The following is a 24,214-nucleotide window of genomic DNA, read 5'->3' on the forward strand; positions in this document are numbered from 1 at the left end:
TTTACCTGTGCTTTGTTATTTGTATATAATCTATACACAAAGTGAAGAAAAAATAAAAAAGGATCTTATAACATTGCAACAATATTTTATCAAATGCTCTATACCATGAATTACTGCTCCCAATTATTGGTGTTGATGCTTTTCTTTTTTTTTTTGATTTTTTTCTTCTTTTCTACACCTCTACCTAAAAACTCAATGATTGAAGTAATTATACCAGCAATCTCATTAAAAAAAAAACAAGCAAACCAAGCAAAAATGGCTTCTCTTGCTTCTCTCAAGTCTACCAATAAGGTGGTGATGTTTTCATGGGTCACTTGTCCCTACTGCGTTCGTGCTCAAAAGGTCTTGCAGCCCATGACAAACGATGTAAAGGTCTACCATGTGGACGAGATGGAAGAGGGTCAGGCCCTGCGAGACGAAATCAAGAAATTGTACAACCATGAAACTGTCCCCGCTATTTTCATCAACGGCGAATTCGTTGGTGGATGCAGCGATTTGGAGGAACTAAATAAACAGGGGAAGCTCGCTGAAATGCTGGCCAAGTAAGAAAAAAAAAAACAAAAACGGATTGATTGGGTACTTTGAACTTGGAAAAATAATTGGAAAAATGCAGAGGGTGTTGATTTTAATTTTCAGGAAAAGATAAAGAGAAAAAATGTTCTGGGGTTGATCCATACCTTTTTTTTTGTTTCTATGTATTTTTTCTTTTTCGTGCTTTCGTACAAGGACAAAAATAAAACCCCATTACTTCTTTGATAATATATTTCGCTTCCTTTTTTTTTTCTTTTCTGTTTCATCAATGGCTTCTTGGTTTCTTAGAAGTACATCCCGGCACTTCGAGTGCGACGGACGAGAGATGCTAACGGATGGCCACGTTGTGGAGGAGCGCCTTAGTGCGTGGCAGAAGAAAAAAGTACGCACCATTGTGGTAAACAGCCGCTCAAAAGTATCATCCCGCCGCTCTATTGCGGGTGCTCTCGCTATTGCAAAGCCATACGATAGAATTGAGCTTCTGGGTGGTGAATACTTTGAGTCGGTGTCCATCACAATACCAGTGGAGATCGTTGCGGCAGAGGGTGAGGATCCGTGTATTGTATCACGAGGCACATGCGTGACATTAACACAGGATGTGGAAGCCTACTTTGAGCATGTTGAGTTTATCTCAAGGGGGAAAGCCAAAATTGAGGCTTCTTTGGCAATACAAAATGGGAAAGCTGTTTTTTTTCGTTGTAAAATGAATTCTATTCTACTCGGGGGTTTTGCTAGACCGCGTTTTGAACATTGTACCGTTACAGAGAGTTACAATGGTTATGGGCTTCAAATTAATGGTAGTGCAAGTGTGGATATGTTGAACTGTACTATTGATACACACCACCAGGCATGCGCAGATATTGACACCAAAGGCGTTGTTAACATAAGGGATTGTACCCTTCGTCAACCTTCAAATGGGGGTAATGTTGTTGTTGTGCGGGCAACCAATAGTTACACGGGTGAAAGTACCCCAAGTGAAAATCTTGCGTCTCGTAGAGTTACAGTAACGAAATGCCATATTTATGTTACCCCTGATGTTTTTAAACCAAAAGACCGGGAATGGATTTCAGATGCTGTTTCAGGACCTCCCGTATGTGTAACAATTTCACGTGGTGCTTGTCCTGTCTTCTCGTATAATGAGCTATTACAGGGGAATATTGGATTCAAATTTGAATTTGCTGGATCTGCTTCTCTAGAGGGAAATGGTATTTTTAATCAAAAGATTTGCGGTATTCTCGCCATTGTAGATGATAAAAGTTATACTAGTGAATCTAAAGCTCAAAATCTTCGTATTTCAGGAGGTAATATAATTGATCGATGTCTTATTGGTATAGATGTTAAATGCTTGCGAAATAACTCCCTTTCTTTCCCAGAAGATCCACAGTGTCTTCTTCTCTCTCAAGACCTTCCTTCGGGACGAACCTCATTTAATTGGTTAGAAAAATTACCAAAAGGGGATGTAGAAAGTTTACATGTTGAACATTCCAAAAAAGAAAGTACACCTGTTTCTTTAAATGGTAACTTAACAGATCTTAGTCATTTAAAGGAACAATTACGTTCGTTGGCTAAATTAGTCTGTGGCGCATATCCTATATATTTTCGAGGAGCTGATACAGGAAATGGACATCGTGTATCTGGTGCATTAAATGTATTAGGAGAGGCGCTTCAAGAAACTCTTGATGTATCTGCACTTTCTGTAAATACTTCTGAAGCAGCTGTACAGTTATTGAGACTTCGTGGTAATAAAGGTGTTGATATTTTAGATACAAGATTTTCTTCTTGTGGTTTGTGTGCTGTTAGATTTGGTAATGATGGTTATGGATTAGTAGAAGATTGTGATTTTGTTGCTTGTGGTGCAACTGCAATTGTTGTAGGTAGTGGGGCACATCCTTTAATTGTAGGTTGTAAATTTGATCAATCAAAAGGAGCTGGTATTTTTCTGGATAACTTTGCCAATCCTCTTATAATGGGGAATGAAATAATGAATAATGCTGAGCATGGTGTTGAAAGTCGTAATTTATCACGTGGTATAGTGATGGGAAATGTCATCATTGCAAATAATATGAGTGGTGTTTATTTGGTTGGAGGGAGCAGTACTATTGTAGCAGGTAATGTTATTCAACAAAGTCATACAACGGGTATAAGCGTTTTGGGAGGGAGTAAACCTTTGATTATTATGAATAAATTTGTCTCTAATCGTTCAGCTCAGATATTAATAGGGGAACATTCTACGCCAATTATAGCAAGTAACAATTTTGTTGCAGGTCCTAGTGCTGGTCTTCGTTTCGATTCCTGTAGTGGTGGAACAGTAATTAATAATACGATGACAAATAATGAGCAAGGAATAGTAGTAGAGCTAGATGCTGATCCTTATATTATTTCTAACAAAATTATTGATAGTTCACGATATGGTGTTATTGTTGGAAATAATGGACTTGGTACTTTTGTATCTAATGAAATTGCACAAAGTGGTAGTTGTAACTTTGTTATCAAAGAAGGTGGATCACCTGTTGTTCGTAATAATCACATTCATAGAGGACAATCTGGAGGTGTGGCTGTTCTTGCAGAAGGTTTTGGAAAAATTGAACATAATTTTATTTCTGAAAATGCTATAGGAAATGTTATTGTATTGGATCGCTTTAGTGACCCTATTTTTACCAGTAATACTATTTGTTCTTCTATTAGTGGTGCTGGAATTATTTGTGGTCGAGAGTCTGGTGGACAATTTATTAATAACTCTATATATCAAAATAAACAATCTGGTATCTATGTTATTGGTAAATCAAATCCACAATTTTTAAAAAATACTATTTCATCTGAAGCAGTTGGTGTTATTATCTCTGATGGTGGTCATGGTACTTTTAGAGATAATGATATTAACTCATGTTATAGCTCTGGTATTATTATTCAGTTAACTGGAGATCCAATTCTACAAGGTAATCTTATCTCTAAATGTTTTCTTAGTGGTCTCCTTTTGGCAGAAGAAGGACGTGGAACTGTTTATGAAAATGATTTTTGTGAAAATGATGTTGGAATTCAATTAGGTTCTACATTAGGTACGGCAGAACTAGAGGTTGAACTTAGTTTTGTGGGTAGTACAAATACTACATTACCAAATAATGAAAAAAATGGACCATCAAAACCACGTCGTTCTATCGTTTCTAGAAAAGAAATTGAACACCGTAAAAGCTGTAAATTGGCTCCAGCTGAAATCCGACAAAATAAAATTTATGCAAATTCTACATGTGGTGTTTTATTAGAAGGAGGTTCCTGTGGTATTTTAGAAAATAATGATATTTCAGCCAATGAATTATATGGTATTATGGCAGATGTTGGGTATAGTGCAAAAAGAGTAGAAGAAAAAATTGGAAAACCCCCTGGACATAGTAGATGGAAATTATCTCAGTTAACTTCTGGTGGTGGAACTGCCATTATACGCAAAAATCGTATTTTTCAACATAAACGTTCTAATATTGCAATTATCAATCATGTTGAGAATAACATTACTATAGGATTTAATAATGTATATGAATCTAATATTGGAATTTATGTTGGGAATAATGCTACTATTTCTTCTATAGAAGGAAATAGTATTCACGATTGTTTTGATGGTGTTTATGCAGAAAGTGGAGGACGTGGTTCTTTTACAGAGAATAATATTTTTGGATGTAGTGGTGTAGGAGTATACATATGTGATCGCGCAAATCCTGAATTTAAAAAAGGTAATATAATTGAAAAATGTAATATTAGTGGAGTATTAGTGGATGCCGGTGGTAGAGGTACTTTTACCGGGATTACTGTTCATCATTGTGCTGTAGGTGTTATTGCGTATACTTGTCTACCTATTTCCGCTTCCATGCGACAAGAAGAATTTGTACAAAGTGAATTTATTTCTTCTGCTCCAGTATTTGAAGAGTGCATTATTGAACATAATGCGTTACATGGAATTTTGGTGTTAACAGTTACAAGTGATTATCTACTACGTTACTCTTCTGATGATGGATCTAAAGGTTACCAACGAGCTGATGGACTTGTTAATACTCCAGGTATGTCACTATTTCCAAAATTTCGAAAAAATACTATACGACAGAATCGTCATTTTGGTATTTGTCATGAATTATATGAAAGTACTGAACAAGCAGAAACTGCTTCTCATGAGACTTTGTTGAAGTCACGTCCCCTAGCTCGTATGTCGCAAAGTTTATCTCCATCACAATCATACTCTTTACAAAGTCTTGGTAGAATTTCAGCTTCGCAACAACGATCTAATTTAGCCCACCGTAATTCTATAGATGAATCATTAGAAACTTCCATTATACTTAAATCAAGGGAAGATCATGAAGAACGGATGAAACGACAAGTAAGCTTTATTGATAACACTATTAGTAATTGTTCTATTGGTGTAGTTGTAGGAAGTTATTGTCATCCATTTTTACTTCAAAATCGTATTCAAAACAATACTTTCTTTGGAATGTTATTACGGTCTAATGCAAGAGCTATGTGTTTTGGATGTGAAGTTACAGATAATGGAATAGCTGGACTTTACTGTGCCAAAGGGTCTCTTGGATCCTTTACATCTGGAGTTATACAATCTAATAATGGTTTTTGTCGTCCTGAGGGGAACCCTCATGATGCCCGTTCTTTCCAAGGACTTCCCTTCACTGACCCTGCCGCTCCTCCCCCTCCGTCTACCTTCACTCCGGCGGAGACCCTCTCGGGGGTGTATGCGGGGGTGTCTGGGCTCCTCTCGCAGTACGCGGAGGTTGTCTCGTGTGGGCTGCGGCTTCTCTGCGAGGTGGTGGCGACCTCCTCCGCCGGTCTCTCCCTCGCCACGTCCGTTTTCCCGGCCGTTGGCCTCGACGGCTACGATCGCGGGTGGGCGGCGAACGGGGGGATCGGGGCGTGGGTGGTCCTCGGCAGCGGGACGGAGCTGCGGGGGAATGCGGTGGGGGGCCACCGGGGGGCCGGCGTCCTCGTCTCCCGCGGCCTCCGCCACCACCACCGCCACGCCACCCACTTCCACATCCCGCCCCGCGGGGGATTCCCAAACTTCCCCGCCGCCGACACCCTCCTCCCGAGAAGCAATAATAATAATAATAATAATAATAATAATAATGAGGGGGAAGGGGGAGAGCATGCCCCATGGAGTCTCTTTAACACCCCCGCAATCGTACTACGACATCAACAGGAGCATTATCACAGGAAAGGACATGCAAAGGATACACATACCACACGTACACCGGATGCGGTTGCTGCTGCTTCTGCTTCGGTTTCCGTTTCCGTTTCTGCTTCTTCTGCCGGTGTTGGTGGGAGTGGTGGAGTAAACGCGTTACATGTATATCAAAAAACTCCATATCTCTGTCGACCGGCAAGTCTGCATGGCAATCAGATCTCAAAAAATGAATATGGAGTTGTAATTCAACTTTACAATGTTATGAAGGCTTCTGGGTTAGATACATTGGAGGGTTCCGATAACACAGTAAAGGAATCAGAGGGACAAAATGTTAGTGGTGAGAAAAACACTTCAAAGAGAAGAATATCACGGCAGCCGATGTCACGAAATCCTTCTACTATCACCACAGATTCGAAATTTCGTAGACCTTCTACTGTACCTAAGAAGAAGAACAATGCAGAGATGAAACCGGAACCCCCTAGCACCCCTGTTCCTCCTTCCAAGCCTGTTTATCCAACACCTTTATTTATACGAGATAGAGAAATAGAGTATTGTCTAAATTTAGAGGAAAATCATATCTTTGAGAATTTTTCTATGGGAATTTTATGTCAACATGTTGTTGAAACTTTCTGTGGACAATTGGTTTCATCCAAATTAAATTTGGAAGAAGCAGGTAAAGAATATGATGATTTATGTGTTAAGTTTACACTTAAAAGAGAGATAACACAGCCAAAATTACTTTTTACGCTAGTTCCACAAGAGCGAATGATACGTCATGCTAGAATCTCAGGTAATGAAATTTACAAGAATTCTTTAGGACAATTAGAAGTTACTTCTCGTTATGTTGCTATTACAGGAGATGAAATACGAACCTTAATTAATATTGATACGTTAAAACAACCAAACGCATCCATGTGTTCCTCACAAGCACTTTTAAGAATTCCTTTATTCGCTTCTCTTACAATGACTGCTCCACCTGGAGTATTCCTTCTTGAAAATAATCGTTTTCGAGATGCTACTAAAGGAATTCATGTAATAGGTCTTATTGGTCAAAATTCTCTTCGTTTACGTCATAATACCTTTGTTAATATATCAGATACTGCTATTTTTATTGAAGGACATTTGGCTTCTGCTTCTATCGGAAATGGAAATGTATTTGAAGATAACAATATAGCTATTCATCTTGTTTTACCAGAAGATAGTATAACCGAAGAAGAAAAGAATCGTCAACAGGCTATAGGTATAACTACCCGTATTTACTCTAATCGTTTTTGTGCACCTAAACAGCATTCAATCCTAATAGAAGGAGGTGGAGCACCATCACCATTACTTCATGAAAATGAATTTACAGATCATATAAAAGGATCAGTTGCCTTCTTTATTAATGGTCCAACTGTTAGAGCACAATTAAGTAAAAATATATTTCAGAATAATTATGTTCCTGTTATTATTTCCAATCAAGCAGGTACAGAAAGAAAAGGAGGCGATTCTGTTGTTTTGGAAGGAAATCGTTTTTTAAGGAACTATATTGGACTATTGGTTTGTGGTGGAGCAGCTCCTACTATATTGCGTAATGTATTTGAAGAAAATTTTCGAACAGGAGTAGAAATTATTGAAGAAGGGACACGACCAAATATTAAAAATTGTGTTTTTGCAATGAACAGACGATTAGGTTTGGATACAACAGTAATGAAAAATTTTATATACCCTAAGGAGGGTAAATTACGATTAAATAATATTCCATACTTTGAGGTTGATATTGTTTCAGAGAATAATGTATCTTCTGATGAAAGTAATAGTAATGGTAATATTTTGCCAAGTGGTATACTTGTTAGCTCAGACGGTGAGGGATTAGTAGAACATTGCTTGTTTAAAGCCAATGATATTGGTGTAAATGTTACTCGTGCTTTTACTGCATGTATGAAATCATCATATCCTGGAATTAGATTTAATTTATGTCTTTTTGCTGAGAATAATATAGCAGGTGTATTCGTTCGTGGTGGTGATACGGTAACAACAAAGTCTTCTAAAGTTCCACCACCACGACGTTTAAGTGATATTGAAAATGAAATGGAGGGTATAAAATTTGAAAATTGCTTTTTTGCAAGTAATGTGAATAATCCAGAAAATTCTGGAGATATAATTTCAACTGATAGTGGTTTTGCCATTTTCAAAGAAAATACCCTGACAGGTTGCGTACATGGCAAAAAAGATGGAATGGCATTATTTTTGAATAATACCTTCCTTTCATCTAATATTTCAGATGTAGCTGTATATATGCATAAAGGTACACGTATTCGATTAGTAAGTAATTTAATTCGTGGATATAAAACAGCCATTAAAACTTATCCAGGTGCATGGGGAGAATTAGAAAAAAATTGGATTTTAGAAAATACTCGAGGTGTTGTCGCTGCTCCATTTTGTCATACTCTTTTCTCAGGTAATCGTATAATGAATGCTAAAGATTGTGGTATATTAACATATGGAGGCGTTTTTACAGATAATGAAGTTTGTGGATCTCCTACTGGTATATTAATACAAAATCCTAGTGAATATATAGATTTTAATCTCATACCAACTATAGAAAGAACGACATTTGATGCTTTAATATCAGAAAATAAAGTTCATTCTTGTGAGGTTGATGGTATTTTTATCGCAGGAGGGGCCCGTATTGAAGGAAATATTGTATTCAATTGTAAAAATAATATGACTATTATTTGTCCTAGAAGTCCAGGTAATGGAGGATCTATACCTACAGTTTCTAAAAATGCAATATTTGATGGTGATTTTGGCCTTATAATTGCAAAAGGTTCTGATTCAGTTATTAGAGATAATGATATATTTGATAATGCTACAATTGGAGTTTGGCTTAAAGCTGGTTCTGGTGGTGTAATGCAAGGAAATGCTATTTCTAGTTCTTTAAAAGAAGGAGCTTTAGATATGGAAGAAGGAAGTGGGGTTAAAATTCTTCAAAACACTATAAAAAATCAATTTTCTCCTTCTTATCATAAAACACTTCCAATACATCGTGAAAAAGAACGTCAACGATCAGCTGAAGCATTATTGGCAGAATTACACGAATTAGAACGCAAATTAGCAGAGTTAAAAACTCGTTGCTGTAATGTAGAAATGCATATGCGATCTACATTAGAGTCACTTGAAGGAGAAAATGTTTTATCTGAAGGAGTTGCTTCAATTGGTTACATGTTAATGGCTGGTGCTGCCTCTAAAGCTCTTCGTAGTTCTGGGTTAAGTACAAATGTTGTGGATCTCTTAAATGTTTCCTTAACAAAAAATTTCCGACGTCTTTCAACTGAGAAAAGTATTTCTTCTTCAGTCCTTAAAGCTTCTAGGTCTGTAGATCGACGATTGAGTCAGTCCATCTCCTCTTCATTGGAAAAATCATACACTCATGTTATTATTCACGTCTTTGATGGCGGTAAAGGAGAGACGGCAAGTAATACAGATGCTGGTAAAGAAGTAGAAAATGTTTTTACAGCATCTTCATTAGCCTCACGGGGAACATTTCGTACTTCTGTTACGACTAATTCTAGTAGTCTTCTCGCTTCTATTACGGCAGGAAAACCAGATGTGGTGGTGGTGCTTATGCGTGCGGGTAAACATGCATTAACTACAGAGGAAAGTAACGCATTAACAACACTTGAACGAATTTGTTCTAAATCATCTATTGATAGTAGAAAAGGTAGTGGTGCGTTTAGTAAAAGAATCCCCTGTGTATTTACCCTTCTCCCACATGAGTGGAAAACATCGGTGTGTCTAGAACAACAACAAGAAGAAGAGGGGGAAGTTCAGAAAGAGAAACAGAATCGTCAACGTAAATCTATTAATGAAGGCTCTGGCCTAGTGGATAGATTTACTCATTTTGCTGGGAAGAATAATCCTATTTACTATACTTTTCGTGTTTCTGAGGCACTTGCGGAGATGGAAAAAAAACTAGAATCTTCTCTTTTTGCTTCAGTGGGCTTTTCTGTAGATGGAGAAGGGAAGAGGATGAAACCCCGCGTGTCTAGAGGATTTTCATTACAAAACGAAAGACGCCGCTCAGGTACAGCAGATGTTAGTGGATCTCTCTCCCTAACGGCTGCAGCAGATCCTCCATCATGAGTTTATAATAATAATAATAATAATAATAATAATAATAATAATAATAATAATAATAAATAATAATAATATTGATGGTTATAGTAATACTATTATTATTATTATTATTATTATTTCAAAACGATGAATATATCTCTTTCATTCTGTGTTTCTTTGTTTTTTTGATGGTATGAGATACTTTGTATACCTTTCTCTTTTCTGATGTATGTTTCATTATTGTTTGTCATTGCAAATACCCCTTTAAAAAAAACGTTTTCGTGGTATGGAAATCTTGTTAGAAGTATTGATTTATTTTTATAGATGATTCTTTTTTTTCGTTCGTTTGTTTGTGTTGGTGTGGTTCAGATTATGTGATATTGCATATAAATATATATTGCATTGCCCTTCTAGTTTCTCATCTTTTCAATTTCCTATGTTGCGTGAATTATTATTGCTGCATCTTGTTTTTTGGTTGTTTTTCTATGACGGATGGATGAGATTTTTTTGTTCTCTTTTGTCTGGTGGGCTTCACTTTAATTGTGAAAATATGAAGATGCGTCTAACGGTCTAACGATATATGTTGATGTATGCGCGTCTGTGTGTGTGTGTGTGCTTGTTCTTCCTCGCATTGGTGAGGTTTTTGTGAAATGTAAACAAGACGATAATGACGCAATAGAAATTTAATGAAAAAAAGTTACGAAAAAAAAAGATAAAATTAAATAAATCAGAATGATCATTGGTATTCCTATTTCTCTTTTCGTAGGTGTTTTTGTTTTTTCTTTTATTATTGTTATTATTCTTTTTTTTCCTTTTTCTTCCTTATTCTTTTTCTTAAACTAATATTGTTAAAACAGAGGGAACAAAGAGATTGAATAACCTGTTAATGTGCTAATGATGGGCAATAATGGGACGGATGTCCCTTCTGGCGAAGCAAGTGTTAGTAACAGTAATAGTGTATCTTCCTCGCATCGTTATTTCTTTATGAATGACATTCTTTGTCGTAGTGAGACGTCTAATGCTTCGTTTAGGCCTTCTGATATCTTTGTGGGACTTGATCCGCCGCCTGTGCGAACTTCACTCCTTGGTGATGTTGCCCCAAATCACAATAATAATAATAATAATAATAATAATAATAATAATAATAATAATCATAATACTGTTTCTTCTTCTATTGCTAGTTGTACTAGTATTAATACTAGTCCTAATACTACCACCACTAATGCTATTCCTGTTGGGGTGGATAGAGACTGTTCGATTTTTAATACATTTGGGGTGTTGTCTGGAGGAGTGCTTGTGGATCCCATTGCACGGAAATTTGTGGATTTTATAGATGATATAGTGTTTGTTCCTACTATGTCTCAGGAAGAGAATGAAAATGATGTTCATTATCAATCTCTTAAGTATTCTAAGATTCAGGGAGAAGGGGTACTTTTTCTCTGTTCGTCTATTGAACCTTTTAATGCACCTGGAACTCAACGTACACCTCTCTCTTGGCCACGGTCTCGCCTTATGAGTGCAAATGATGCGGGAAGTTTAGCACAACGTAATATTTGTCATATTCTTTCTCATTCAGTTTCTGAAATGTCATTAAAACAAGAAGTTTTGTTTCTTTTGGAATTTTTCCGTTGTCATATGAAGTGTTTACGGCCTCAGTTGACATTTATGACAGAAACGACTCCTTTTCGTGTTCAATACGGTGGTAGGAGATTTCCACAAGAAGAAAATGATCATTCTAATACACCTACAACTACTATTGCTAATAATACTACTAACAATATGAATACTGATGATGCTGATATTGCTACTGTTGTTAATTATGCCACGACGGAAGGCTCTCCGTATTCGGAGTTTCATTGCTTTACAGGTCTTCCAAAGATGGCGTATCGAAAGCATGAAGAGAAAATATGTCGTATACCAGGAAAAAAATACGCCCAACGACTTGAATTACGTATGCAGCAATTATTACGGCCCCTCCGAAGTGATTTTTATATTCCGAATCGACCAGAACGTCCACGAAAGTCAACAGCGCAGAAACGTGCATGGTGGATGTTTCTACGTTACTTTGAATTTCTTCGTGTGTATGCTTTACCAACACCGGATACCACTGGTCGTACTATTTGGTGTCTTCCTGTTGATGATGAAAATACGAATAGTCAACACTACAATCATAATAGTAATATTAATACGAGTGGTGGTGGTCGTGGTGCAACGTATATGGATTCACTTCGCAGTTTTGAGACAGCGCGATTAAGTGGACAAACGGCGAAAGTGAATATGCACGCCACTGCAGATGCATGGGACTGGCTATTGCGAAATGATCGCGATCGACTGATGCGGCGTATTAGGAGATTGCAACACGGTCTAAAGAAACTTGAGGCGGAGAGGAACACCACAAACTAGAGATAATATTATTATTACATATTGTATGTAATATGTGCTTCATATTGTGCTTGATTAAGAAGGAAAGAAAGAAAAAAAAAGGACATGAGAAGGGGGAAAGACGACCGATATTTTTATAATTCACTTAATTTATTTAGTAAACGCAACGGTGTTGTCTCCCTGATACCCTTCTTCCTTTTTTTTCTTTTTTCGTCCTGATCATTTTTTGCTGATCTGTGTAATGCTTGGGAAAGGGGGAAAGAAAGAGGGTCCCGAATTTATGTTTTAATTGAACTGCTTGTATATATTTTCTTTTTCCTTTCTTGCTCTCTTTATCTATGTATGTATGTATGTGTGTATATGTGTTTTTTGTATATGTGTAATGTACCTCTGTATGCTTAATTTCGTTTGCTTCTCGTTGTTTTTATATGATCAATCTAATAATAATATTAATAATAACTATTATCTTTAGAGTCACCACATAATACATAAAAATATACAATAATAAATTAAAGAAGTCAAGAAAGGGGGAAAAAATAAAAACAAAGGGTTTCATTTTTTCCTTTTTTTTTATCTTTATATACATACATAGTAATGCTACGTCGGTGCCAATTAACCCTCTGTATTGTGCAGTACGCTGCCCTTTCTACTGCTGCAGGTAAACTCAATACAATGCTGGATGTTAAGACAAATGGAAGACCTGTTTCGAGTGATGCACTTAAACAGTTTATACGTGCGGATGTTATGCCGATTCTACGCGGTAAAGTACTAGATAGACGACATGATAGTTCAGAAGTTCGCCGATCAATGGGACAACTTCTTCGCGATGCCGCTTTTGCTGCAGTTGTACTACACGCTAATTCTGGTGGTGTGTATGTGAATACTCTTGTGGAATGCATTAAACATGATCATGAACGTATGCAATTTGTACAGAAAATGACATCTAGTCAAGCCAGTCGTGTTATTGATTATCTTTGTCGTGTAGGTGTAAGAGATGGTGCCGTTTACGCGCCTCTAGCCGCTCGTTTAGATTTTAATCAATTAAAGGAAGTCACACGTGCCATGTTCGCGTTAGCAGAAGAGGGTATGTATCACGAAGTGGTTTCCTTTATTCTACCATTGTATTGTGGAGAAAAATGGATTCCAGTGTTTGGCGGTGGTGAAGGATATACCGGTTTGTACAATAAGAACTGTAATGTGTTTGACGCCGTGCGTCTTTTGCGGGTTCTCTCTAAAGTAGTTCGTGGAGTTGTAGAACAGCAACGTCTTAACAAGAAGGTGGGTAAAATTCAACCACTTCCAGTAGAAAGTATTCAACGACTACGTGCAAATTTAACGGTGTTTATTATCGAAAATAGTGATTTACTTCGTGGTGGACATTGGATTAACTTTACACGTGCTATGGTATACTTTCCACAGGAATTTAAAACGATGAAATACTTGGATGAACATACCACACTAGTAAAAATGGTCGAAGCATTACAGTTACCCCATCGTAGTGCATTACGGGGTTTATCCGAAACTTTTGAAACAGATGATATGGCGGCATTAGGAATGCATCAAATATTTACAATGGCAGAAAAAAGACAGAAGGAGATGGCTTCTCAGGTTTCCTCTACAGAACGTAAAAAGAAGGGTTACTTATTTGATGTTCCATCTATTGATTTAACTAAATTGCTTGCTATCATTAATGATGTGCCTTTTCCAAAGGCTATTCAACAACGACGTCTTGAACTTGTAATTCGGGCCATTGTCGAAGACGTGGATTCTCTTAACTTTACAGATTGTGTGCGTTTTCTTCAAGCCCTTCGCCAAATTGAAGGATCTGCCATATTTGCCCCTTCTCTTAATGCTGTCGTGGCGGCAATTGATAAACAATTATCTAGTGGAATTCATAAACCCACTCATACGATTCCATACAAACGTTTAGTACAATTAGCTACACTTATTAGTGCATTTCGTGTAAAGAGTTGTGCAGGATTTTCCATATATCTCTCTCACATTATTCCCACACTGCCGTTTATTACAGTAGAAGATGCCACAGCCCTAATGAATGCATTGGCGTCTATTGGTGAGATGGATGGGATTGAACGCTGTGCAAAGGTAGGCGAACAGATTCTTGATAAGGTTGGATGTGAACATGAAACTAATGGAAATAGTAGTATTATTACTAATATTACTACTACGACGGCACTTCTTCTTTTGTATCCTTTGGCATGTGCAAAGCTGCTTCGAGCTTCAGTTCTTTTGAATGCTGTACCATCGTGCAATGCTATTACAAATATATTTGGTAAAACGAATGAGGAATTAACAGTTTCATCAGCATTTCGGGCGGCAGGGGCTTCTGTTATATTTGATGTTGGCCGATCACTCTATCACTTTTGTCGAACCAAACCAATGGATAATGATGATGATAATAATGATAATAATAATAATAATAATAATAATAATAATAATACATCATGGGAAACATTACTGTGGTCAAAGGGAATGATTAACGCCTTGTTACCACTTTTAACACAACTCACAAGTGAACTTAGGGAAGAAATGGAATCCACGGTTAATGGATTTAAACAAAAGAATACCTATGTTCCATTGGCATGGCGTAGTAGTATTGAGGCTGCTTTTCACTGGATAGATGTTAATTTAGATATCGTTTCCTTAACTACAATGCATCAACGTATTGAAGATGTTTACCCATTTTGTCGAAAGATCGTTACATTGGGAGTGGGAATTGCAGAAATGCAACGTCGTATTCTTGAGCAAAACTCATCAACAACAAGAGCAGCAGAACCCCTCGTTTTTTCTTCCAATAGTATTATCCATATTACTTACTTTCTCCTTATTCTTGAACAATTACTTTACCATGGTACCTGGCAAGCAGAGATGGCTGGAAATAAGGAAGTAGCTAAGGAGATAAAGTCAAAGATGCAAGCTTTAAAGGAGGACTATAACAAACTAGTTACAACGCCTATCTCTACTAGTAGCAATGGTCATAGTAATAGTAATAGTGATACTCACATGAAGGATGTCTCACCTCTTACATTTATGGAGAAAGTATTTCCAGCAGAGGATGGAGAAGGAACACATCCTCCACTTCTTAATCGTGAAAATATTCTTGAAATTACTACAAATCTTCCCTTTGCTGTCTCACTGGTGGTGAGTCAAGGGCCCATTAATGCGTTATTTTGTGAACGGGCAATAGTGTCAATGATTGGTATTGACAATTGGAATAAAAGTACTGAAAGTAAGAGTGGAACTGATAGAGGCAGAGAAGATTTGGATTAAAAATAATCCAAATGATTATTAAAAAAAGTGAAGAACCCCTTATACTCTTTTTCTGTTTTTTTTTTGTTTTCTTTTTTGAATCTTGGATACTGTTGAATCAATAAAAGAGGGCAAAGTATAACGAAAAAAAAATAAAACAAGATGGCTATGATCATGATTATGAAACCGCTGTTTTTTTCATTTTGTGATCATAGAGGGGAAAGTAAAAAAAAGGTTTGCACGATATACAAAAAAAGAAAAACACTGCTTGGTTTTTTTTTTTGTTTTTATTGTTTCCTTATTTTACCACTATGGTAGTTATGTGGTATTGATATGAACGGATGTAACTCATTGTATATAAAAAAAAGAAGGGATGTTGTTTGTTTTTCTATATTTATTTCTTTTTTTCTTCTTCTTTATTATTTAATATTGAACAACAGTTAGTACGATGAATAATGTCGCTTGTGACATCATCTGATGGATATGCATTGGGTGCTGATCGTATCAGTCGCCGTAGTGAACGTCTACGCTCAGGCGCTATTGCCATGTCACGCTCCGCCCTAACACACACTGATGTACTGGAGGATAAAATTGTTGATGTTGGCGATGGCGTTGTGGCAAACTTTTTTGAACATCTTCTTGCACGATTAGAACAACATGGGCTTCGTCGTTGTCTCGCAGATGAGACACATCATAATGATATGAGTGGGCGTCACAGTAATAATGGTGATAATAATCATAATAGTTATGATCATGATAATAATAATAATAATAATAGGGATATTAGTCATGATATGAGTTTTGATGAGGAAAGATCTATAAATGCATCTTTAAGAACTTCAGGCGGAGGCGGAGAACACAAATCGTATATTGATGTAGATACACGAGAGCCGTATTATTATCTCTGTGTGCCGTGTGAATTGCAATTAACAGCAATTTCCACCAGAGCGGCTACATTAGAAATGCTGCAGGATGCCCATCATCATCTCTCCTCTGCAGAACACCGTCGCATCGCCTCATGGATGGGAGAACCCGATATTGACTGTACATTGCAGAACTCATCCGAGTTGGATCCAACCGGGTACACACGCATTCATGTGAATGGTATTCCCATGCTTTTATCTACACGTCCTGGTGGGGGCGATATGTTTTTTCCTCTTCCGCATGAAATACATGAACGGGATCGGGCAACACCGTCGGAAATGGATGCATTGTTAACAGCAGTGGAACCACAAACAGAGATGTGGTACCGTCCGTTAGAGTCTCTCTTTACGGGAACAAAACAAATGTTGTATACCACGGGATTTGATGGGAATTTACGTAAAAGTAAGTGGGATGAAATATCTCGTAGACGCAGTCGATTTATTCTACAACACATTCCAAAGGAAAAGTATGAGAACGAGAGTTTTGTGGAAGCTGAAACGGTTCCGGCGTTGTTTGAAATAACACCACAGCGGTTACCAAAGAAAAGTAAAGATGGTACACAATTAAATGGTTATAGATTATCTTATACAGTTTCTAAAAAACCTATTACGGTGTGGAATTCTGATATAAAGCCAACCTTAAACCGTATTATTGTGAAGAACGACGGCGTCTATCGAGTTGCTCTAATTAAGGCGAGTGAGGCAGACCATATGATGTCTGAAGAGTCACATTTAGATTTAACTCAAGATTATCAATCTTCTGAGAATGTTGGGCAAGTACTTACAGTAGAGGCGTTGAGCCAAGTTCGTGGGACATCTACAGTTAACCAAATTTACTCTGAATTGAACTTGACGGATGGAAATGACAGTGATGCCATGACTCGCTCTGTGGTTCCATCAGACGTGAGTAGTTAAAAAACTTCTTTTGCGAATAAAGGAATTTTTTTATCCTCTTTTATGTTTATATATATATATATATATATATATATATATATATGGTTTCCATTATCCTTCTTCGGAAGTTTTTTAGTGTTGTTGTTATTGCTCTTGGCTTCTTGCTTGGTCGTTGCTGTTTTTTTTTTCTGTGTGTGCTTTATTATTATACATTATTATTATTATTATTATTATTATTCATATATTTAGTTGAGATATCACTCTTATACATGAATATATATTTCTTTTTTGGTGTATTTGTTTGTTTTGATTATATTGAAATATTATTATGCTTGCTTCACTTTGAACTTTCTTATCGTATAATGTTAATAGCTCAATCTCCTCTAAAAAGAGAAAAATAAAAATAACAACATAAAAAAAAAAGAAAAGAGAGGCATCAATGGAGTCATGTAATGTGCGAGTTATTTCAACCCCATTCCCTATAAACGGAATGGAGTGCTATGACAGAATTGTGAATGTTTCTAAACCACATGTAATTAGTCACGTGCCGGCTCAAAAGACAATTGTCGCCGGTGGAGCTCAAAAAGTAAGGCAATTAAATACTCTAAATAGACATCCACTTGAAGCCGTAGATAAACCAACCTATATGCTTTCACTACATCATAAAGGAAAATTATTGTTATGGGATGCAGATGCCCAAGGAGTGATAGGAATGTGTGATCATCATGATTGTTCAGTTGAACAGTGTATTGTGACTTCCAGATACATTTATGTACGTACAGAGAATGAGGCAGGTCATAATAATGAGGCAGATTCAAAGGTGTATGTGTGGCACACCAAAACACTTGAACCATTTCATGAGATATTAGCGCATGAGGGTCGTGTAACATCTATTGCAGTGAGTAATACAAAGGATGAATGTTTTGCAACTGCTGGTATTGATCACACAGTGAAGTTCTGGGATTTATCAATAAATACAATAAATCCCATACAAAAAGTTATTTTAAATACTGTTCCCACAGTCTCCATGTACTTTAATGGTATGGTTTTGGGAGGATATGCGAAAGTATCTATGGTGGTGTGGAATGCTGCATCTGGAGAAGCCGTAAATACTATAAAAAATGGGGATGATCCCGCAGTGGTATTACGATGGGTACATGATCCTAAATGTGTTGTAGTACCACACTCAGAAGTGAATCAATGTTTTAATTCTTTACTTGCTGGTTATAGTAGTGGTTTTGTAAAAGAGTGGACCATAGATATTTCTGCTAATAATATGCCTATGATGCTAAAATGGGCTCAAAAAGTTCACCGTACTCAAGTAAATGATCTCTGCGCCGATGATGAAGTTGTTTTGAGTTGCAGTTCATTAGATGGTGCCTATTTATTTCTACCTTCACAGGGTCAATGTGTTCAACTTGTTTCCTATGGTGTAGGAGTGGTTATTCTTGATGCATGTGCTAAAAGGGCGCTTGTTGGAGTTGATGATGGTTCTGTAAAAATCTTCTCCTATGCTGAATTTGCCTCTGGTTTAAGTGAACCTGTTGTAGTAGCTTTCTTTCAACCACATTTAAGTGGAATTACAGGAATGTTTCTTCAATTACTTGAAGATGAAACATGGGATCGTCTTATTTGCAGCGGGGCGGATGGTTCTATTGCCTTTCTAGACTATACAAAGACAAGAGGTGGTAAATGGTTAAAAGAAATTGGTGTACAATCGGTAGAATGTATGCCTAATGGTGGTAATATTCTTCTCCCATCCTCTGTTCGTGGTGGTATTTCTATTATTGATCCTATAGAAATGCTTCCTGTTTCTAAACAACCAAATTTGGAATTAAAACAAGTTATTACAACATTACGATGGTTTGAAAAGACACAAAAATTATTTGTGGGATCAAAAGATGGAATGCTAACTGTATTTGATGGAGTCTTTGATGACGATCATATTCCTTCTTTTTATAAAATTGGGGAAAGAAATTTGTCACCATTTTTTGTGCGAAATATTACAATAAGTGAACCTGATAAAAATTTCGCAGTGATAAATTTACAAAAAGGTGTATTATGGTGTGATGGAGCCTTTTTAATCGTTGACACAACAAGGGAAGATGTCATATATCCCATACAACCTTTACCAAGTATGTTTCCTATACGAAGTAATATGATTACCTTTACAGGATCAGATACGTTTGATTACACGGTTATTTTACAACTTCGAGATGGTGCTATTGCGCAATATACTGGTAATTCAGAGCATAAAACACGTCCTATATTTGTAAGAGTATTGACTGGTTCTATCCTCACAGATGTACTTCTCTTGGAGTCTACTGGGGTCACAGTGTATCCAAGCAATTATATTCTCGATATTATTCAAAATGGCGATGGGATACCGAATTTAAGTCTCATATTTGCAGAAGGTTCAGCTATGAAACGAGTGATATTTAGCGCTGGAACTACTGGAACAATTGAAAAATGTAATTTTGCACAGAAAGAAATAACTTCTAATGGAGTAAATACAGAAGATGAATCGGAATCAGTGGTTGCATTATGTCCTATACGACAGGGTGAATTGGGTTTCGTTGTCATTCGAAATTCTCCATGTGTGGATATTACTCAGACGAATGGAGAATATCTCTATCGTATCTCTTACAAGGGAGATGTTTGGAATTATAATATATTAACCAGAAAACGTCGATCACTTAATTTCCCATTTGATTCTGCAACATTAGGTAGTAGCATCTTATTTACACCTGTCTCATTTCCTGCTGCTTGTGTTGTAGACTTCTGTGCTGTATCACGCTATGTCGCTATTGGATACCGAGATGGTCTTGTACAATTGTTTGATACCACACAACGTCTCATCTTTGCACGGTTTACGGTACATAAAGCGATGATATTCGGTCTTTGGGCATTTCCACGTGTGGTGTTATCATCAACAGAAGATGGATTTTGTCATGCCGATCGTGTACTCCCACGTGTGATGTTCGATGGAGAAGAAAGTCGATTGAACTCTGCGAATACATCTACTTTAGTTCCCCGCGTGTCTCCAGCGAACACTTCCGTATCGGGAGCTGTATAATGGATTCATTCTTCATCTGCTCATTTTCAGGGGATTTCTCCCTTATTTGAACAGGCAATCTCACATACCTGTAGGGATATATATATATATATATATATATATATATGGAAATAATAATAATGGAAAAACTGAAAAATAAAAAAGAAGAAAGAGCTTTGGAGAATTCTTTTATTTGCAAAAAAAAAAAAAATGGAGTAATATCCACAACTGTGTCAAAGAATGAATAAATAATAATAATAATAATAATAATAATAATAATAAAAGAAAGGGAAGGCAAAGAAAATCAAATAAAAAACAAAAGAAGATTTTTGTTTGTTTGCTTTGGTAAATATTGCTATTCCTTTTTCATCTAATTATTATTGTTATTGGTATTATTATTTTTTCCTTATCAAATAGTTTTTCCCCTTTTTTTATTGCACGACCGTCTTTTTTTTTGCTTCTTTTCGTTTTAGTATTTTCCGAAAAAAAAAACTCTGCGTCTAAGCGGGTTTTATGTAATGTGATTGATTTGCAGAAGTGTGGAACTCTCCTTTTTTCCTTCGTATTTGAAGGGTTCCTGAGGACGACACTTTTGAAGGATTAGAGTGTTGATTTATTTCGCTCTTTCTTTCACCATCACTCACGTTCACATTTTTTATAAGTGGGTACTATTTAGATAAACTGTTTTATTTAACTGTGTTTTTATCGCTTACTACAGGTTTTAGATCAACTGAGGAAACGTATTGTGTTGTATTTGTACCTCTCCCCTCCTCCCCTTCTTCCCTTTCCACCTCTGTGTTTTATGTAAATGTTCATATTAATGCAATATCAATAGTGTTTAATGAAATAGTAAAGATGATGCTAGTTTTGTGTATTTTGTATTTCCTTTTTCTTTATTATGTTTATGATTATTTTTACTTCATTTTGGATATTGTAATTTGTTTTCAAACGGTTTAGGATAGAACCTAGAAGTAACACCAACTATCTTTTCTGTGTATCTTTATATATCTGTACATATATATATATATATATACTTTCAAGAGTGAGGAATACAGAAGAAAAATACGAAAAAAAAAGAATAAACAAATAAGAAGAATGGCGTACACAAACTCACAAGTTATGAAAAAGGAGTTTGCCCTCCCTATGGTTCCTGGTATGACCTGCGGAGATGAAATGTTACGTCGTAATTATCACCGTACACAAATAAATGGCCCTAAATATGATACCATGACTTCTTTTAAGAGTGTACCTATTGATATGACCGCAGCAAATAAGGAAACACCCTCCTCCATGGCCTCATACACAAATGGAAATCAGACAGATGGTAAAGATGTAACATATAAACAAACCGGGAGTGAGCAAACAGGCGGAACGGCAGATCTCAGTGGAAGAGTTCTGCGTTTCTACGGTTACACAACAGAACAGGTACCGGAGAGCTCTGTGGAGCGGGAACGATTACGTAAATTTGTATTTAATATCTTTCTGGAAGACAACACGATGAGTGTAACGGAACAAAATCCCGATAACTCCGGTTTCGCATTTCCAGCATCTCTTAAACGGCATATTGTTCCCATGCCCGATGGCACCCCCATCACGTTTGCCAACTTTCGTGTTGGGGAAACGATTACCTTCTATGGCCGTACATACAAAATCTACGATGCCGATACTTTCACCAGGGAATTCTTTAAAGAGGCCGGTGTAGAACTCGCCCCGGCGCAAACAGTTCCAGTGGACACTTACACACAACTGCGTAGTCGCCCTGTGGCCAAAGCACACGATGTACGTTCTGTGGCTGCTGACAGTCCACTTAATATCGCGCTTTTACCGGAACAGGTGCGAGCCACACAGCAGTTTCTGGCCCACGATGGAGAAGTGCTACGCTGTGACTGTGTCTGGGATGACACGGAAGCTCTTCACGGTGTAAAACATTACCTCACTTTGTACTACTTTCTCGCAGATGGAAGTATTGCGGTAGTGGAAAAAGATTTTCCCAACAGTGGACGTGATCCATTTCCGCGTTTTTTCCGTCGTCAACGTATTGCGAAGCCAAAGGATGGTGGAAAGTTTGACCCACAAACATTGGGATCCCTTACTTTTAAGGAAGACGCTAACACAGTGTATTACACGGATGAAGATATTCGTATTGGTAATGTACTCAATCTCTACGGTCGTGAGGTTAAAATTCATGACTATGATGAATATACACGCAATTATCTTCAAAATAAGTTTGGTATTTCTGCATATGAACCTATTCCTGGAGGGAGACGACCACCAACAATTCCTATTGGTTGCCAACGACGTGAAAAAACAAGTCAAGAATTGGAAGAAGTACAAATACGCAAACGTACGGAAAATCGTTTACGAGAATTTGCAGGTGGTGTGGTGAAATTTCTTATGCGTCTTGAGAATGGTAAATATGAGGATGAAATTCGACGTTTTGTTCTTGCCGTGTATCCAGCAGATAACAGTATCGCCATTTTTGAACCTGTACAACGAAACAGTGGAATTGTTGGAGGAAAATTTCTTCAACGACAACCTTGTAAACGTCCTAATGGGGAATACTATACAGCGGATGATTTTTATGTTGGAGCACACATTATTGTGAACTCGTTTCCATTTGTTATTCTCAGCTCGGATGAACGATCACTAAACTATATGGAAACTCACAGTAAAGAGTTTAGCCGATCTGATATTAATAATATTGTACGAAAACTTCGTGCTATGTTAAGCAGTAAACAAACAGGTTTGTCTGAGGCTTTCCGTGAGGCAGATGCATCCAATTCAGGTGGACTCAAAATGGAAATTTTTCTCGGTATTGTAAAGAAACTTAATTTGGATATTTCTGAACAGGAAATCTTAAGTATGCTTCGCTACTTTGACAAAAACAATGAATCTTATGTTTCCTATGAAGAGTTTGTGGGGCGTGTAATGCCAGAGGGAGCTGCAGTTGCTGTGGATGACCGTTCATGGAGGGAGATTGATGCTGAGAATGCTGAGAAGGAGTTGGCGGCGTTTGTAATTGATCCAAAGCAGGATGAAGAGAAACGTGCATGTGCAAAAGAAACGGCCCTCGCCGCACGTGCTGCATCAGAGTTCTTAGAGTTATATGATCAACGAAGACAACTTTTTATAAAAGAGTTTCGTGCGATTACGGATTACTCAGATGTGAGTGTGGTTGGGCCAAATGAGTTTAAGATGTGTGTACGTAAGAAGTTACAGATACAGAGTATTACAGATGCCGAGCTTAACGCGCTGTGTGCGAAGTTGTTTACCAAGGAATCTCCACAACTCAGCTTGGAAGAACTCACACGCATCTTTAATGGTACTTCTACTTTACCAAGAAACATGTACGAAATCAAGAGGGGTATATCCAAGTAGAGTAAAAAGAAAAGAAAGAAAAACAAGAAAAAATGGAGAAAAATAAGAAGTGGCGCACGTGAAGAGAGAGAGAGATTCGTAATGCAAAGAAAGAAGAAAAGAAATAAAGAAAAGAGTGACATTAGAAATGATAGACTCTAATTTTGTATATATATGTGTATGTGTGTGTGCTATGTGTGTGTGTGTGTATGTTTCTATGGAGCCCTTATCTTTAAAGTTGGAGCACACTTCTTTTTTTTTGTTTTGTTTTTCTTTTTTGATTGGTCTTATCTATTGGATAAGCTGGAAATATAATGTATATGTATATACATATCTGTCAAAACTTCTCTCTACGTATACAGCGAGGCGAGAAAAGTGAGAAGGTTAAACCAACAGGAAACAAAAAAAAGACGGAAATAATTTAAAAAAAAGAGAGTAGTGTATGCTTTTATTATTATTATTATTATTATTATTATTATTATTATTATTCTTTCCTCTCATGTCCAGAAAGCCCTTGGTTATGACCATTATTGG

The 24,214-nt window shown here is 37.0% G+C and overlaps 7 protein-coding genes across 7 annotated transcripts; all 7 read left to right on the top strand.

Moving 5' to 3' along the window:
- Positions 1–255: 255 nt before the first annotated feature.
- Positions 256–546, top strand: LSM04_003177 (Glutaredoxin; the record flags this gene model as incomplete). Its single annotated transcript, XM_067332015.1, has 1 exon — positions 256–546. One exon carries the CDS (start codon positions 256–258, stop codon positions 544–546), a length of 291 nt encoding a protein of 96 aa, XP_067190049.1.
- Positions 547–856: 310 nt separating this feature from the next.
- On the top strand, positions 857–9,829 carry LSM04_005729 (Right handed beta helix domain; the record flags this gene model as incomplete). Its single annotated transcript, XM_067332016.1, has 1 exon — positions 857–9,829. The coding sequence occupies one exon, from the start codon at positions 857–859 to the stop codon at positions 9,827–9,829; it is 8,973 nt and encodes a 2,990-aa protein (XP_067190082.1).
- Positions 9,830–10,699: 870 nt separating this feature from the next.
- Positions 10,700–12,205, top strand: LSM04_001081 (uncharacterized protein; the record flags this gene model as incomplete). The annotated part of the gene is made up of 1 exon (XM_067332017.1): positions 10,700–12,205. The coding sequence occupies one exon, from the start codon at positions 10,700–10,702 to the stop codon at positions 12,203–12,205; it is 1,506 nt and encodes a 501-aa protein (XP_067190024.1).
- A 573-nt stretch (positions 12,206–12,778) lies between these two features.
- Positions 12,779–15,472, top strand: LSM04_006044 (uncharacterized protein; the record flags this gene model as incomplete). Its single annotated transcript, XM_067332018.1, has 1 exon — positions 12,779–15,472. The coding sequence occupies one exon, from the start codon at positions 12,779–12,781 to the stop codon at positions 15,470–15,472; it is 2,694 nt and encodes an 897-aa protein (XP_067190091.1).
- Positions 15,473–15,906: 434 nt separating this feature from the next.
- On the top strand, positions 15,907–17,289 carry LSM04_004370 (uncharacterized protein; the record flags this gene model as incomplete). The annotated part of the gene is made up of 1 exon (XM_067332019.1): positions 15,907–17,289. One exon carries the CDS (start codon positions 15,907–15,909, stop codon positions 17,287–17,289), a length of 1,383 nt encoding a protein of 460 aa, XP_067190067.1.
- Positions 17,290–17,707: 418 nt separating this feature from the next.
- Positions 17,708–20,344, top strand: LSM04_005763 (uncharacterized protein; the record flags this gene model as incomplete). The annotated part of the gene is made up of 1 exon (XM_067332020.1): positions 17,708–20,344. The coding sequence occupies one exon, from the start codon at positions 17,708–17,710 to the stop codon at positions 20,342–20,344; it is 2,637 nt and encodes an 878-aa protein (XP_067190084.1).
- Positions 20,345–21,418: 1,074 nt separating this feature from the next.
- On the top strand, positions 21,419–23,701 carry LSM04_005042 (EF-hand domain; the record flags this gene model as incomplete). The annotated part of the gene is made up of 1 exon (XM_067332021.1): positions 21,419–23,701. One exon carries the CDS (start codon positions 21,419–21,421, stop codon positions 23,699–23,701), a length of 2,283 nt encoding a protein of 760 aa, XP_067190074.1.
- Between the last annotated feature and the right edge of the window lie 513 nt (positions 23,702–24,214).

This window comes from Trypanosoma melophagium, assembly GCF_022059095.1.
Source record: "Trypanosoma melophagium isolate St. Kilda chromosome Unknown ctg29segment1, whole genome shotgun sequence".
In the NCBI taxonomy this organism is placed as follows: domain Eukaryota; phylum Euglenozoa; class Kinetoplastea; order Trypanosomatida; family Trypanosomatidae; genus Trypanosoma; species Trypanosoma melophagium.